General features: G+C 37.2%; 1 protein-coding gene across 1 annotated transcript in view; it reads right to left on the bottom strand.

Annotated features, from left to right (window-relative positions):
* Positions 1–18,047, bottom strand: part of PHLPP1 (PH domain and leucine rich repeat protein phosphatase 1) — a 208,557-nt gene that overhangs the window by 27,720 nt on the left and 162,790 nt on the right. The window contains exons 9-11 of the mRNA XM_072758046.1: positions 16,301–16,396; positions 12,809–12,964; positions 1,704–1,904 (exon numbers count right to left, since the gene is read on the bottom strand). Coding sequence (XP_072614147.1) covers positions 1,704–1,904; positions 12,809–12,964; positions 16,301–16,396 — 453 coding nt within the window. The remainder of the gene's footprint in view (positions 1–1,703; positions 1,905–12,808; positions 12,965–16,300; positions 16,397–18,047) is intronic.

Raw genomic sequence — 18,047 nt, 5'->3', positions numbered from 1 at the left:
TTCTATTTGCTATGTCTTCATTTGTTACTTTTCTTTCTGACATCTCTCAAATATAAAGATTATCTTACTTGCTTATCTTGGAAATAAATATATGCTGAAGATACAATAAGAACTAAGTTTTCATCTTACGACATCAGGTGTTTTAATATCCTGAACAGTCAACATGGCATCAGGATGTGTTACAAACAACATTGTGTACATAAGACTGTGAAGTAATCCAGCTCTGACTGCCTGAATTTGTAAGACTCTTACATTTTGGAAAGAAATATGGAAAAATCAATGAGGAATGGGGGCATGAAAAATAACTGAAAGTAGAAAAATCAGGCCCAAGAAAGAAAAAAGTTCAAGAAGTTTCTATCCCTCAACATACAAAGAAGGTGGTTGATGGACTAGACCGCTGAAGCATGTTCTTTAATTCAGCAACCATTTGTTGAGTGTCTACCCCAGGCCAGACCTCATAGGAGTCGTGGGGCTGACAGAGACAAATTGCAGTCCTGACTCTTAAGGAACTCAGGGTCTTTAGGGGAGTTACTGTGCCACACACATCACAATACCCAGGGAGACAGAAATAATAGCAAAATGGATCTTTACGAGGTGCATTAAAAAATCTCTGTATTTAGGCTGATTACAACCGGCATGAGTCACTGAGGAATACCATCAAAATGTGAATTGATGGTAATTTCTCCTGCAGGGCTCATTCATCGTCTTAAATGGGACTGTGAGTCCTTTCAAAATTATCATCTTCTCATTCCATAGTAAAATACTATTATGTACACAGTAAAAGTACATAGAAGTTAAAAAAAAAAAAGTACACAGAGGTCAAGTACACAGGAGAAAAAAAGGTTTAATCATTAACATCAAATGAGAGAAAAAAAAGAAAGATATACAAAAAGAAAACAAAATAAAAACAAAAACCCAGAGCAATACTTTAAGTCAATGCATATTTGGGCCTTTCTCTTTTCATAAAGTTTCAATAGATTTGTAGCCTTGATGGCAGAGGAGGTAAGCTGTGCCCATAGTTTGCTTTGTCCCAGTGCTGGGCTGTAGTTAGCAGCAGAATACCAGAGGGGGTAGTGTTTGCTACTTTGATGTGTGGGTGTGTGTTCCAAGTCTTAACTTGTTAGATGGACAAATGCCAATGACATGGAAGTGGAATAAAATCCTTCCAGACTCCATGTGTGGATTCCCTCAAAGTTAGACACAAGGCCACTGCTCCCTAAAATTAGAAGTTCAAATTACAACAGAATTAAAAATGGAATATTCTAAGAGCCATAAATTATTTATAATGCCACATGGTTTTTCTGGTGCCTTTTACACCACAGCACAAATACACAAACCAGTAGCTAATTAAGAACCGTCAAGTGCCTACTTTATGTTCTAATTCCCACACACTGTATTAGGTTAGTTTTTCAAAAATAATTTAGTAAAAAGAACCAAAAGAAAAAACACATCCATGAAATGACATACCTTATTTCAAGATCACAAGAACACTGTAATGATTGGGTCTTTGGATACATTCATATTAGAAAAACTAACACATTTCTCTTTAGGGAAATGCTAATCATTGCTCATGTGAAAGATAACTGTGAACAGGAGGAACAAGCTTTACATTATCTGGGAAATAAACATTTTATCTTTTGCTTTTCCATCTACGAATCCATTTTCAGAAATGGAATGAAGAATATTACTTTGTGATCTTTTACCTTGCTGGAAAACTTTGTAGTCGGTTATAGGCCATGTGAAGGATCTTCAGATGAGGGTGTCCTGTTAACAAGGGCACACATTTATCTGTGAGGTTGTTATTTGTCAAATATAACTCCTGTAAGATGCTGTTCGTCTCTTCAGAAAGAGTGGCTGGAGGAAGGGTTTCCAGTTTGTTTGCAGATGCATTCAGGAATCTCAGGCTACAATGACAAAATGCAATAAAATCCCACTGATGAGTCCAGAATCCTCAACAAATGTAGAATTTTTCTGACTGATACCTGGCATGTTAGAAACTGGGCTTAAAAATATGAATTTAAAATTGGGTCCCGGCTTTACGAGCAGGCATATGGATATATAACTCCACTGTCTATGATAAATAAACACAATAACTGTTAAATTAAAAAAAAATCAATTTTTATGGAAGAGAAAGGTGAGAGGAAGTGATTAATTTTATAGTTGGTAGGGTGTAGAAAGGAAAGTGGTAAGGTAAAATTAATATTCTGTCTTAAGGAAGAGAAAACAATTGCCTAGTTTTAAATAAAAGAGCCCTCAGAGTAATAAAAACAATTAGACATTAGGTCACAATACAACAAAATCACATAGTGACTAAGCCCTTTTCAGTATGGTGCCCAAACCACATTTTACTGATTTTTACTCACAACCGCAGGAGACACTTTGCTCTGTATTGAAACAACAGACTACTATATAGCACTGAGAATGAAAATCTCCAACCACACACATCAACAAGATGATGCTCACAAATAGAGTGAAAGGAGCAATACCAGGGGATTTGCTGCATAAGTCTGTAATTATCAAATTCAAAGTCAGGCAAAACTAATGTATGGGGAGTGCCTGGTGGCTCAGTTGGTTAAACACCCAACTCTTAACTTTGACTCAGGTCATGATCTCAGGGAAGGTGGATCAAACCGCATATTGGGCTCTGTGCTCAGCGAGGAGTCTGCTTGAAATCCTCCCTCTCCTTCCTATGCCCTACACCCCCTGCATGCACACACGCTCTCGCTCTCTAAAATAAATAAATGTTTAAAAAAAACAAAACAACTAAACTAATGCATGCTATTAGAAGTCAGGGAAGGGAAGGAGAATCTGGGAGAGGGTCTAATTTTTCTAATACAATAATGTTTTGGTTCTTGATCAAGTGCTAGTTACACATTTAATTTGTCAAGTGTTCACTTAATTTGTCAAGTGTGACACTTATGATTTGGCCTCTTTTCCTTTATATCGTACGTCAATAAGATTTACGTTAAAATCAAAAAAGTGTATATGCTACCAGTTATCCAGATGAGAGAGTGAAAATAGCTAAAATATGAAGAACGTTTTTACACTAAACTAGCTAAACTAAAATCATGTCATCCTTCCATAGTTATTGTGCAACATAAATATCAAAATATAAAGCTGGAGAACTGAAACAAAATTCTTGCTGTGATTGGATTCCAGGTCACTGGCAAGAGAAGGGAAGGACAGAGCAGGTACTGTGAATGGCTCATGAGTCACACTGGTGACCCTCCAGCTTCACGATGCATCTCCATTGTGTGGGCTCCCCTGTGAGGCTGTAGCACCCAGAACATGCGGAGTGTCCACCCATCAGACTCTCCACTGTGCTTACCAAGGTCAAAGCCACCTTGCCTCTGCACCTGGAAAACCCTGTTAATGAACCACCTTTCTCTTGTGTCACAACCCCTTGGGTTTGAAACTTTCAGTGTCCAATTCAGGACTACTCTGCCATATGTTAGGAAAAAAGAATAAAATCTTCCTTAAAAAAAAAAAAGAATATGGAATACGAGGTACAGTTATTTTTAACCTTGGTCAAAAAGAAGGCTTTGTATTCAGGAGTCATCACCAGGACTATCATGCCAAGCTCTCAATCCACTAATCCTCCCCAATCTTGCAAACCCCCACACATACTCACACACACCCTCCAACTCCACTACTTGTCTAAGGAAAAGCAGCTTCCCCAAAATAGAACATTTTCCATTAAAGAAACACGTATTCCGTTGACATTTAAAAAAAAAAAGGAAGTTAGAAAGGGCTGTACAGACCATAAATAGTCATGGGAAATTATAGTCGTGTGTGCTACACAGAAGAAAATAAAGGTCATTCATGCAGTTTCTGAAATGATTTTGAACTAGGAAGGAAACCAATTTCAGCACCATAGTTCTTCAAAGTATTTTTATGAGTCTGTTTCCTTAGGTCCCATTTATATCACCTGACTTAAATACCCTGTTAAGGGTTTCTTCAGTGAAGAATTAGAACAAATTAAAATGTATTGCCCTGAAATATCATGGAATGGGGCTAGCTGGGAAACTATAGGACAATCTCATGAAAATATAATTGTCTAGGAAATATATAGTTAAGGATGCAAAAAAAGAGAATTCATGAATGTTTGTGTATTTTCAGGCCAGAAAAGGAAGGAACATTGTTTTGAAAGGAAAAAAGACTTAACAAGTGAATGCTCACCTAGAAAGCTCCCAAAGGGACTTTGAAAATCCCTCACAACAACTGAATGAAAAGAAGAAAGTGATTTCCATAAAGACTTGTTCTCTCATCTTGTTGAAATTTGTATACTGAAGAGCTATATGCTCTTTGGTGGGAAATTAAGAGGGGGAAAAAAATCTCACATCCTACCCCTCCAGGAAATGAAACCAAGTTGAAACTACATGGGCTAGTTCCAAAGGATCTGATTTGAACTGAAAGGGCCTGGTTGAATCATCTTGTTAGTTAACAGTCAGAGAGCAGACAATCTGGCTAAAAAGATTTCTGATTATAATGGTCTCAGGAAAATTCAATTCACTGCCCGTCCTCTTAAAAACACTTGTCTCACAACCTCACAGTATTTCAGCAGGAGACAAATTAGACTGGTTTAATGGTGTAGGTGCTGCATTTCCACCAGACTGAGCAACTACTTTAATTTTGCAAAATTTCTCCAGTTTGGTTAACAGTTGAACTAAAAAAATAGGGTGTATAACCCTACCCCCTGCTTTCAAAACCTCCAAAAAATTCCTTAAGTACTGAGTTTGGTCTCAACTCAAGATGATATGATAACCTCCTTAAGCCTCTCTCTTATAGATTTTTGTGATAACTGTATAAAAGATAAAAGACTGTTTCACGTGCCAAGAAATGTTTCATCCATATAATCCTCTTCACTAGGCAACCCTTTTCTGCTAAATAGAGAAAAAGCAGTAACATATGACTGCTTTCTATTCATCTGTAAGGTAATACGTAGAGACCACAGCTCTTTCCTATTTTCTATTTCATTTGGTTCTCCCATCATCACAGTGATGCCCCCTAATATTTCACCGAAGACAGAAACTCAAGCTGAGAAAAGTCAAATTTCTTGGCAATTGTTAAATAAATTAATGGCAGGGCCAGAAATAAAACTCAGACCTTATTAATCTTAAGAACCCAAGATTCCCTAACATATCTCTCCAAAATTCAAATGTTAAAAAACAGTAATAATAAAACATTTTCCTGATGACATTTTCATAGGCCCTTCTCCACAAAAATGCTGGAGGTCGAGCAGGGTACCTGCTGGGTAGTGTGAAGACCATATGTGCAAAGTACTTTAGACTCCACTCCTAAGATAACTTAGTACTCAAAAGCTTTTCTTAGCAGAAAGTACAAAAGTTGCAGAGAAAAACACTCATGTACAGCTCCTGCCCTAAAGCATTTGGAAAGTTGCCCATAACAGCAGGGAGACAAGTCCACTTCCTGCTTCTTGAGCAATTGCTCTGTTCTTCCCTGGCACATTCTGTCCATCTGCTCTGGCTCATCTAGGTTTTTTTGTTTTGTTTTGTTTTTGTTTGTTTGCTTTTTAGTAATTTCCAGCACATCCTTAAATTTTACAGCCAAATTCTGTCACTGAAACAAAGTGCAGGACTTAGTATCAAAACAGATTTACCTATTTGTAGGTATACCAGGAAGTCTGCATTATTTATTTGAGGTGGGAGGGGGTAGAGGGAGAGAGCCTCAAGCAGACTCCCTACTGAGTGGGGGAGTCCAACACAGGGCTCAATCTCCTGTCCCTGAGATCATGACCTGATCTAAAACCCAGAGTCGGATGCTCAACTGACTGAGCCACCAGGCACCCCAGCATTCTACATTTTAATAATTTTTCAGGAGATCAGTACTGGGACTTGTATTCTATTAAAAATGCAAAAGGTTAAGATTCTAAGCCCAGTAAAACCCTTCTTTTAGACAAATCCTTGATCTCTGGCCTCCAAACGTCCCAGAGATGTGAAACACTCTAAATTCCTTATCATCTGTCTGTACAACACTTTTAACAATTTCATCTGTCTTCACAAGGCTGAGAGCTCTTAAGGGAAGGGCTTTCAAACTTTTATGATAGTAACCAAGAGTACAAACTACTTTTTACATGACCACTCAGTACAAACGCAAGATATACATGTATAATTAAAAGTTTCACAGGGGTGCCTATGTGGCTCAGTCAGTTAAGCATCCGACTCTTGATTTTGGCCTAGGTCATGATCTCAGAGAAGTGGGATCGAGCCCCGTGCAGGGCTCTGTACTCAGTCTAGGGTCTGCTTGTCCCCCTCCCTTTGTTCCTTCCCCTGCTTGCTCTCTTTCTCTCTCTCTCAAATAAATAAATAAATAAAATCTTAAAAAAAAAAAGTTTCATAATCACTACTAAATCTGACTCTATCTTAAAATGATGTTTTCTATCCTGCTTAATTTCCTAAAGTGCTAGTAGAAACCCACTAAATTAGAGTTATACTCCACTAATTTGAAAAAAGATGCACAATTATTAATTGCCCATCGACATTACCAAAGAGTAGAGAGATTCCAAGTGAAGAAAAAGTGCATACAGCCTAAGAAATCTATTATTTTGGAAGGTATGGAAATCTGCCTGGCTACAAGGCTACGATGTAAAGAAACAAAAATTATACACATGAAAGAACTGTTGAACAAGAACACAAAAATAATTCATTTTAAAAATTAAGTACAATTAAGAATTAATTAAAATTTATGCAATACTACACATTAATCGACAGATCTTATCCCAGTTTCATCAATTATCCCACAGATGTCCTCTATTTGGTCCAGGATCCAATCCAGGATCCCATGTTGTGTTTTGTCATGGCACCTCCTTAGCAACTCTTTTTGTCAGTCTTATTTGTCCTAAACAACTTTTACACCTTTTGAAAAGTACTAGACAATTATTTTGTAGAATGTCTCTCAATTTAGATTTGTTTGAGGTTTTATCATTAGGATAATGTGGTGCATTTTTGGTAGAAATACAGAGTAGTGATATTGTGCCCTCCTATTAGAAGGCATGTGATTCTCAGATTCAACTCCCAGATATTCTTATTAAGTAGGTCAGGGTAAGGCTTCAAAACTCTGTGGAATTAAGGATTCTGATGATTACGGAGTCAATAAAACGGAGATAAGGGCCAGGAATCTGCATGTTTAATATGTGCCCCAGGGTACTGTGAAGACACTTTGAGAAACACTTTAACTTTATTCTCAAAATATCAGAAGTTCACAAGTTAGCTCCTTCACTTAAACAAAATAGTGTAGGCAACTTAGCTTTTAAAAATGCCAGAAATATCTGTCTTTGCCAAAAGGCACCAGTTGTCATGGTCAATTGATCACGCTCTCCAAATTCTCTGTTCCTGTTTAGTCCCCTTGATATTTACACATGTTCTGAGTCACTAAAACTTATGGTCTGTAATGTGACTAATACTCTGGGGATATTTAATAATCACCATGTATTTCATTTGCACATATACTCTCCCCACTCCCATCCCTGAAAGTACCTTGTACTGCTCCAACCAGGGATAAAAACAGACTCTAATGTCCACCCACAACAGGAATCTATAATTCTCTTTTAAAGGGTCAGCTGCAGCTTTGTTAATTAGACTGGCCTCATATAGGAACAGCTCTCTCACAATCCAATGAGTGTGTAGATGTGAGATGGACAGGGAGGTGGACCTCACCAAGATTTTGCAAATAGAAAGATGGCAGTACCTCATCCATCTGCTCTGGTGACTATCTATCCCACCCTGCCCATCTGTTTCTGAAAACTGATTATCTGAAACTCCTAGGGGCTTCCATCAAGATCTTCAACTTTAAGCAAAAAGAGGTAAGGTGAGAGATCTAGGACAGTGAGAGATCTAGATTAGAACACTGCCAGTTGACCCTACAGGACCAAGTCCCACCCTCATCACAAGACACAAAATCACAGTCAACTTGGCAACACACGGTCCATCACATCTCACATCTGTCTACAGTTTTTGAGCTGCCAGTGAAAAGCAAGTAAAAATAAACAAGACTCAAAGATGAATTAAGAGAGTAAATTCATAAGCTAACATTGCTGGTTCAAACCATAAGAATTTTAATAATACTGGTCTAAGGTTTCACAGAAAGAGAAAGATATTACTAAAAGACATCTAATTTAAAGCAGGCTCCCTTCTCTCATTGGGTTACCAAATACCTTCTACCACCAGGTAAAGATTAATAGATGCCACTCTAAAGCTATAATACTTAACAGACAATATTGTAATTAAAACCATGACGTTGGTTTTAGCAGGCAAGATTCAGAGCTAAAGAAAAACTCACAAGAAAGAGAGTCAAAGTTCAGTCTTTTGCTCTGTGTCCAAAGACGCATGTTTTTCTGACAGTTCTCTTAAAGCTTCCAAGCACAAGTTCTACTTACAGCACGAGCTAAACCATTTATAACTTATGAAGACTTGCATTCAGGCCCTCTCCTCAGTTATATAACCAAACACAGAACTGGCAACAGTAATTTATTACCACAAAAAAAAGAAACAAGGAGCATCTATATGTTTTTAAGATTTGTATTTTGGAGCAAACTGAATAGAAGGGGAATTGAAAAAAAGTTTCAGTACTGCCTGAAGCTATTTACCAAACAAACAGCTCTGTATTCTATAACAGCAAAGTGCTCTTCTTCCCGCCAGGAGCCTAAATTGAAACCAATTGTGTCATTTCCCCCCCTCTTTTACCCTCCAAAACCCACCTTTTCTTAGGGTCTGTTGTGTAGTTATTTTAAATTCTGCATCAGAGTGTGAGCCTCTTGAGGGTAACACCAATGTTAGTCATTTCCAATGCCCTGCAGCACCAAGCACAGTGACTTCAGTGTACTGGGCAGCAAGATGTTGGCCTGAACCATGCAAACTAGAACAAATTACAAGTGAAACCACCTGCTAGATGCTTGTCATGGAGATTCTGTCCTCAAAAACCCTCTTTCATGTTTTAAGCTGCATCTTTTCTGGGTTGACCTGCTCCCACAACGGTCAGTTTTCCTTTATTCTTTACCCCAAGTACAAAATCTCTCTACATTTTCCTGAATGTAAATGATGCCTCAGTAAAAAAAATACAATTTTTTATAAAAACTTCAATAGAGGGGCACTGGGTAGCTCAGTCAGTTAAGCATCTAACTCCTGCCTTCAGCTCAGGTCATGATCTCAGAGTTGTGAGATTGAGCCCTATGTCGGGAATCTGCTTCAGATTCTTTTTCTCTCTCCATCTGCCCCTCACCCTGAGGTTTGCGGGTACACAACAAATGAATGAATGAATGAATGAATGAATGAAATTTAGGAAGATAAAAATCTCCATCTTTTAGGTTTTGGAAAGGAGATAAGCAGAAGTATTAACCATTTATGAGCAGTAAATAGTTTAATGGGAATCATTATCAAGTGTTCTGTGCTCCTTGTCTTCCAACATGTGAGTAGTAACAAGAATGTAAAAAAAAAAAAAAAGCACTCATCAGCTTTACACTATCCCTTTCATAACCCTATTTGCCTAAAAGAACCAAAACTCTTAACTTTTTCTGAGTCAGAGACATGACTAATAATACACTATGCTGAGAGGTGGCTATTATGGTGGTTTTGGAAAACAAAAGCACTGAAATATGCCTTCTTGAAAAAGTTCATTTCAGCCTTTTTTGGTCATTTGCTCTTCTCTCATAAAATAAAGGAGGATGCTTGCTCCTTGTAATTCGCTCAGCCTCCTTCTCAGGACTTTCCTATGCCAGAATTACATTTCACACAGCCTGCCCTCCTCCCAAAACCCAGAGAAGCTGGTGAATGCCCCCACAACAGTTCCTATTTTCCAAAATGCAATTGGCTTCAGACAGACCCATCTATTCAGTCTATGGGAATTGCCTCAACGCCTTTAGTTCACACTGTTAGCTCGGCTTATACTCTCCATGACAGCAATGTCCTCTTTCAGTGGTTCAATCCAGGTCCCTAATTTTCCATGTTGAATTACTAGAAATATTCCAGTTCATACAGTCCTTCCACTTCCAAATTACAGATTCCATTTGGGAACTGTCCAGAATATGCAGCATGGGAAAACTGAGATTCAGAGTGAGCTGCACAGGGTCACAAAGTCAACAGTAAGCAGAATCACCTGTGGAAGAATCTAAATTACAGCTGCCCAACTCAAATTCTTTTCCAGACATGAAACCACAGTCTCCTTGACTACACTTATGAGCTCCCCCTCAGGGACATGTTTTAGATCAGCCCCAGCAGCAAGGAGATCCACTGCCTGCTTACTGATTGCTTCTAGAGAATTAAAAATATACAGAACTGTCATTTTAAAAACCAAACCCTCAGAACTGAATAAAGACTCATTATCTGTTGGGGAGTTCCAGTGTTTTTTATCTACTCTATTAGCTCCGAGCTTATCAGGCTTGGCCAGATTCAGAAACGATTTATCTCACTCAAAGACTACTAAATCTGAGTCCATCTATCCACTTGTTTCTGGAGACTCACTATAGACACCGAGGAGAACAAGTAGATTCTCATGATAAAACTACATCCAAGTTTTGTCTAGTTAGCCTTATGAAAGAAAACACAAGGTTACAACATAACTTAGAATTCTCCTACAGTACACATGACAACAAAAAGCACGTGTCCTCAGCTACCCATATACTGTGCATTGTACTGCTGACTCTTGAAAAACATGGGTTTGAACTGTATGGATCCACTTATACATGGATGTTTAAAATATGGTATAGTGCTGGAGGTGCATTTTCTTTTTGATTTTCTTAACACTTATTTTCTCTAGCTTACTTATAGAATACAGTATATAATGCATTTATAATATACAAAATATTTGCTATTTATATTATCGGTAATGCTTCTGGTCAACAGTAGGTTATTAGTTAAATTGGGGGGGGGGTGTCAAAAGTTACAGAGATTTTTGACCCCAAGCCCCATGTCGTTCAAGGTTCAACTGTACTTTGATATGAATATAGAAATACAAACAGTTCTTTAAATGATCTTGAAACATTGCTCTTTTTGTCAGGGGAATGATATAGCACTGGTCAATTACAATTTAACAATCCTATTTTCTCACAATTCCATTTCTCTAGAACTATTCCAGTAGGAATTCGCTGTAACTTACATTAAGTACAAAGAATGTTTTTTAAAATGAGGAAAAAAAGAACAAAAGGAAAAGGAAGAGAGAACTAGGAATGGTCTCTGTCCTAATCTAGGCAATGGTTACAGGGGCATATATGTGTAATAATTCATTGAGCAGTATGCTCAAGTGTTGTACAGTTTTTTGACTATAAGCTATATTTTGATTAAGAAGGTTTTTATTTATTTATATTTTTAAGAGATTTTATTTTATTTATTTATTTATTTATTTATTTATTTATTTATTTATTTATTTATTCATTCATTCATTCATTCATTCATGAGAGATACAGAGAGAAAGAGGCAGAGACATAGGCAGAGGGAGAAGCCGGCTCACTACAAGGAACCTGATGTGGGACTCAATTCCGGACCTCAGGATCATGCCCTGAGTTGAAGGCAGATGCTCAACTGCTGAGTCACCCAGGCCTCCCAAGTTTTTGTTTTTTTTTTAAAAGGAGACAGAGAGGAAAAAAAGTGAAAATCCAAGGGTGAAGGTAGTATTTAAAATTCCTTAAATTTTCTTTTGTTCATTAAATAAATATTTGTTGAGCACCCTGCTTTATTCCAGACATGCTGCAAAATGCTGAGGATACCACTATAATTAAGACACAGTCATTGGACACAGCATTCATAATCTAATAGTGGGGACAGACAGGAACCAGAAATTATAAGACACTGTGTGATGAGAATTATGACAGGAATAAGCACAGGGAGTTTGGTACACATAGTCGGGTATCTAATTCACTTTAGGAAGGCAGAGTTCTTTCCATCCATGAAAAATCACATGCTGAAACATATCTCAAATTCATATTTTAAGGCAGAAAGACCCATCATTGTTTTCTTCTGCAAGAGAACCATAAAATTAAACTTAAATTTTTTGTTTTTCTCATGAGGTATACCAAAGGTTAAATCCTTCCTATCATTTCTAAAATTATGGTCACTCACTAAAAGTTAACTTTAGCAGAGGTCAACATGATGCAGGCCATCAGACTGAGCATTTTCGTGTGATGCAAAAAAGATGTTCCAAAGTAAGTTAACACTCAGTTAATGTAAAGCTTTCTTTAAGGAAAATTCTGCATGTGGCAACTCTCCACAGAAAACAGATTCCACTGAATGTTTAACCTCCTCCTCAAATCAAAACAATGTCTTTAACTACCTGGTAAAACAAGCTATTTAGGAAACATTTTGTTCAAAGGAAAATAGTTTAAAAGCAAAGGGAAAACTGTGGTAAATTAAGTACAACGGGTCAGAAAACAACATCAGCAAGAGAACTTAGCAAACTCTAGGGAAACTATGTCTGTGACCCAAAGTCACAAATGTGTGAAAGCTAGAGCAGAGAATCCTAAGAAAATTCAGCTCAGACTGGAGCAGACTTGTGCACGTTATGAGCAGGTAGCAAACTTATCTTCATTTTATAGCTACACCTCCACAACACATGCTGTCAACGACTCAAATCACTTCTCTCCAGAAAGCAGCAAAATTAATGAAGAGCCTGCAGGATAGCCCCTGTCTCCACCCCCCTCCTAAACAGAGAAGCGGCTGGCAAAACCATTTTCTTTGTAAATCTCAGACGCATCATCAGATAATCCACACGAAGGGTTGGTCTCATACCATATAAGACAAGGATACTAACAAGGAGGCATTCGACAACTCAGATGGATAATAAAACAAACAAGCTACTTTACCTGTCGGCTTTCATGAGAAGGTTCGGTGGCAGCTCCAGGAGCTGGTTGTGTTGCACATCCAAGACCTCCACTGAGGTCCTTTCTAGCCTTTCAGGTAGCCTTGTCAGCTGGTTATGTCCAGCCAGCAGCTTCCGGAGACTGCTGTGACAAAATAAGCTGTGCAAAAGGGGACAAAGACAGAAGGAAACGTACTTAGAGCTAATCTGGGATAAGAAATAAAAAATGAACAGGAGTTGAATACTTTATCTCTCCAAAGAAACATACATTCATTCAGAGCAACTGCAAATTCATATTAACATAAGCTCAAACTTGGAGCTCTCTATATTTTAATACTTAAACAAAAAAAAAAAAAATAAAGGAGGGTGGGGAAAAACCGTGAACAGGAATATTTAACAATGAAGTTCTACTTAGTGAAAGAGAAAAAAAATTCCATAGGAGATACTGAAGAGAAGGGTCTACCCTTGTTAGACTCCGAAGACATGCTTTACAAGGTTGTAGGTCTCAAGGTAGAGCTCATGTCTTCTGTTGCCCTGGAACACGGGTGTTTTACCTACAAAAGGTTCTCAATAAATATAGTTGACCAATTTTTACCTATAGGATCAACATTAAATAAAGATTCTTCTATCCGATTAAACTTTTACAAATGCTAACTGATAAAAAGTTACATTTTTCCTTATTTGCATTTCACAATTACAATTAATTCTTCCTTTTCTCACTTCCCTAAGTCTGTTTACCTTTCTTTTCTCTTTGATTTAATCCTAGACAAAACAGAGACCCCTCCCAAAGAGAAGGAAATGCACTGAATTCACTAGTCTCTTTTGAGCCTTAAGAGAGCTGTTTGGAACCCTGGCTGTGTTTCTTCTATGGGTTATCAAAACCGCAACAAATGATGAATACTTTTAAATCAAATATCAATCTGCTTTATGACCAAGTCAGACTTCGAGAGTTGTAGAGAATAGAACAGCCCCTGGGCTTAAACCCAGAAATGTGGGGCCTATGGCAAAGTGAGGTTATAATCTGCATCAGGATCACTCTGGAGGGAGACGTCCTGTACAATGTCAAAGAACAAGGCAACCCCTACCCACCTCCTGCCTTCTGCCACTCTGACCTCACTCATGGGCCACCAGAGCTGTTAAAATCACTCCACATGATGGTTGAACTTTATTCACTTTAAAACTAGATTCTTCACTCATAGAGACACAAGTAACCTGTCTCAACATTGTGACACCATAGGCTGCCATGAAAGGTACCTGGCATGCCTGCCTAGAAGGTTTGGATATCCATGTGACAAGAAAGATTATCCAGGACATTCAGTCACAGGGGTCGATAGTCACGACTATCACAGGGGGCGGTCTCTGTAATTCACCTCAACCCAGTAATTCAGGATTTGGTTCACTAATTTTACTGTCTTGCTGGGCCTGGGGTGCAATTTAGGATTCAGAGGGAAAAAATGTGTTATTTATTATTTACACATACACACTTCATCCTTAAATAAATGGATAACTGAAAGACAGATAACAAAATGTTTATCTTGACTTTCCAAATAAGAAAGTAGATATTATAACTACAGAATGAGTCTTAAATGCTAACTACTGGACTTAGCTAAATTCTTCTGGATACCAAGCATTAAGATACCTTATTTTCCTTTTAACATTTCTATTTTGAAATATTAATTTGTTTGTCAAATTCTTCATATACATTGCTTAAATGAAGCTTGTATATCAAATCAACTTCTAATAAATTGCTGTCTTGTTGCCTGAATATCAGATCAATTAAAGGGCTGATAGAAACTTTACAACTAAACACCGTAAGAAAATAGTACATACTGTTTTTGTCCCACATGTTAAACACAACGTGCACATGCCACACAGACACATACTTTTAATTCCTAAACAAGAAGGCATTTGGAATTTGCTTTGTAATCATTTGCTTTTGAATTCGTTTAGATCCCCAAACAAGGCTGACTGATTCAGATCAAATCAAAGATTAATGAACTTTGGGGAAATGTGGATAAAAATATCAGTTATCTTATTTTTATGTAATTGTTGGGTTTGTACACATAATATCTTTGTTGTAGCCCACAATGAAACAGAGGTCTGGGACACCAATGTGCTGCTATTTGTCGGACTGGGAAGGTTTGAAGTAGGGAAGACAACAGAGAAAACAGAAGAAAGGTAACATTCAAAGATTTTGTTCCAACAAATTCTTTTTCCCCCATTAGTAGTAGCCTATTTTGATTTTTGCTGTTTGTCTTCTGAAAAAGTCTCTCTCCATCTCACACATACACTATCATCCACAGGGCACATCAAAGTTGTCTTGATAATGTGATGGGCTGCACTGGGTCACCTAAATACTCAGTCAACATAAAACTCCAAAGCAGAAAGCATTTTCAAATAGACTGAAATTCCAGGTATAACATATGGCCAGAGAACAAAGTAAAATCAACTGAGTTTCTTAGAGACTGAAATGTAACCCAGATTTCTTTTATGAGATCTATATTCTAACAGTGTTAACCAACAGAAATACAATGCAAGCCATATATGTAATTGTAAATTTTCTAGTAGCCACATTAAAAATGGTGAAAAGAAACAAATAAATTCTTACATTTTATTTGACCCAATATACCAAAAATATTATTTTAACATTTAACTAATATACAGTATTAGTGAGGTATTTTGCATCTACTGTATATTTTATACTTCAGCAGTACTTCTGAGTTAGGACTAGTACATTGTAAGTCTCAGCAGTCTCATGTGACAAGTGGAACCACTCATCTAAGATATATAGCATTTCCATCATTACAGAAAATTCTATATGGCAGCACTGGAAGAGCCTACTTTTTGTTATTAATTGCATGGCTAGTCACTAACAGTAATATTTTGTACCAGAATTTGTTAACCCAAAGATATTTGTATCTATGGACACTAGACATCAAGAAATGGCTGTGTCACAAATCTTGCCATTAAAGTGAAAATTATGAAATAAAAATAACACATATTAAGACAGAATAGAGAAGAAAAGTTATTGGACCTTTATTCCTAATTTCTACCAAGAAAAACAGAATCTAGTTTGCTCTTTCTAGGGTTATGATCTAATCATTGTTTTTCCCAAAGTTATGTTTGAGGAAAACCAAGAATTATTTGTGGGGAAGGTAGATATGTTGGTCAAAACAGACAGAAACTAAAGATTCTGAAAGAACTGAGATTACAGAGGTGAACCGATCATACTATTGGCTAAGTTTTCAAACACTGCTTATTTAGAAGCATCCCCTAAGCACTGCTCATCGTGGCTGTGGAAAGCCTGGCCGACAAAGTCTCACTTTACTCTCCACTGCATGAAGAAAGTCTGTAATTCCAGGATACCACATAAGGTAAAAGATCCTAGAAATTAGGTTTCAAAACAAAGTCTTTTAGGAGTTCATAATAACAAGCTAAATTATTTAAAAACTGCTTATCTGATTTGAGATTCTCTCACTTGATCTGTAATACTTACCGTGCAGGAAGTTCACATATTTGATTATGGCCAATATCCAAAACTTCTAGCTTTCGGCTTTCACATACCCACTCAGGCACGTTTTCTAAGCAGTTCCTAAATGTAAGAATATACAGTTTTTTTCTCTGATTGGAATTTGGTCTGAAATATGGTTTGAAACTCAGAATAATTACATAAAATGAATAAAACTTCAAACAAAATACCAAAGTATCATGAATATTAATCAAAAGGATATGTATATTCACTTTAATCTAGAAGCAAGATGAAGTGTGACAAGGAATGGGAAAGAAAGAAAAAGTAGAAAAGGACACAGTTACATCATGTCTAAAGTCTTAAAAAAAAAAAAGGAAAAGGTCTGGTTCCCAGAATTGCTATCCTAAGAAATCTATAAATCCATGCAAGCTTAGCAAGAGGATGTCTTATATTGGAAAAAACAAACAAGCATACACATTCTTCCAATTAAGTTAAATGGCATAAAATAGTTCTATTTTCCAATTCACACTTTTACCCTTAATATTAAAATATTCCTCAACTACAGTAGGTATCATGAAAGGACTGCCACAGATCACAGATAAAAGGAAAGAAATGGCACCAGTGAAATGGTACACTGACCTGTAAGGTCCAGAATTATTATTTGAAAACATTAACTTAGACATGAGATGGCAATTATAATTGCCAGAAAGAACTAAATTAATGCTGACTTTATCATTAAATGAACTCAACACTTCTTAGACAAATCTACTACAATGAGTTATCTCCCTAGTCAAGGATGATTACCCTTTTTCATTTTTTTTTTATATATGTTAAAAGACCAGGCATGAAAAATGTAAAATGGTATATTGTGAGCACAATTCTTCAAAAAAGAGATGAACCATTCCGTGAAAATAGGATGCTTGGGACAGGGCTTTGGTCCTTTTTTTCCCCCCTCCCTTCATTTTGATAAGTTACTTTGATAAGTTCCCTTCACTTTGATAAGTTCCTCCTTCACTTTGATAAGTGAAGGGAGGAAAAAAAACCCATTGTGATGTTAAATTGGGGGCATTATGTGTGATTTAAAAACCATTTTCTTTAATTTTGCTAGTGTACTAAATTTTCAATTAAATTTATTTTATTTTATTTTTTATTTATGATAGTCACAGAGAGAGAGAGAGAGAGAGGCAGAGACACAGGCAGAGGGAGAAGCAGGCTCCATGCACCGGGAGCCCGACGTGGGATTCGATCCCGGGTCTCCAGGATCGCGCCCTGGGCCAAAGGCAGGCGCCAAACCGCTGCGCCACCCAGGGATCCCCACTAACTTTTCAATTAAAATATAGAAAAGCCAGCATTATTTTTTTTAGCATCTGTACAGGTACACAGGGTTCTGGCTTTGAAGTTCTGAAGATTGACACACTCAATTATTTTATTTTATAGTGGTTAACCCCTAAAACATCTTCATAAGATAGGAGAGTAGAAGTCCCTCTCCCTATAAACTACCTTGATATATAGCAATACAACTCTTCTCAGTCATAAAAATAACCTGAAACTTTGAACTTGAGGACCTAGTAAACACCATAAGATGGGTGACAGCTCAGTTCCTGCAGGTAACATAAATACATCAGAGGAGGAGGGTGAAGAGCTATGTCAGAGGTGTCAGGTTTTCTAAGAGAAAGCCCTATTGCTGCTGAGCAGAGTAAGTTATCTACAATGAAGATCATTAGAGTTATAAAGAAAGATGGATAGTATTTAAGTGACAATTCAGGGAAAACAA

The sequence above is a fragment of the Vulpes vulpes genome, chromosome 5, assembly GCF_048418805.1.
Source record: "Vulpes vulpes isolate BD-2025 chromosome 5, VulVul3, whole genome shotgun sequence".
Taxonomy (NCBI): Eukaryota; Metazoa; Chordata; class Mammalia; order Carnivora; family Canidae; genus Vulpes; species Vulpes vulpes.
Note: the sequence above shows the minus strand (reverse complement) of the source record. Positions and strands in the feature narration are given on the sequence as shown.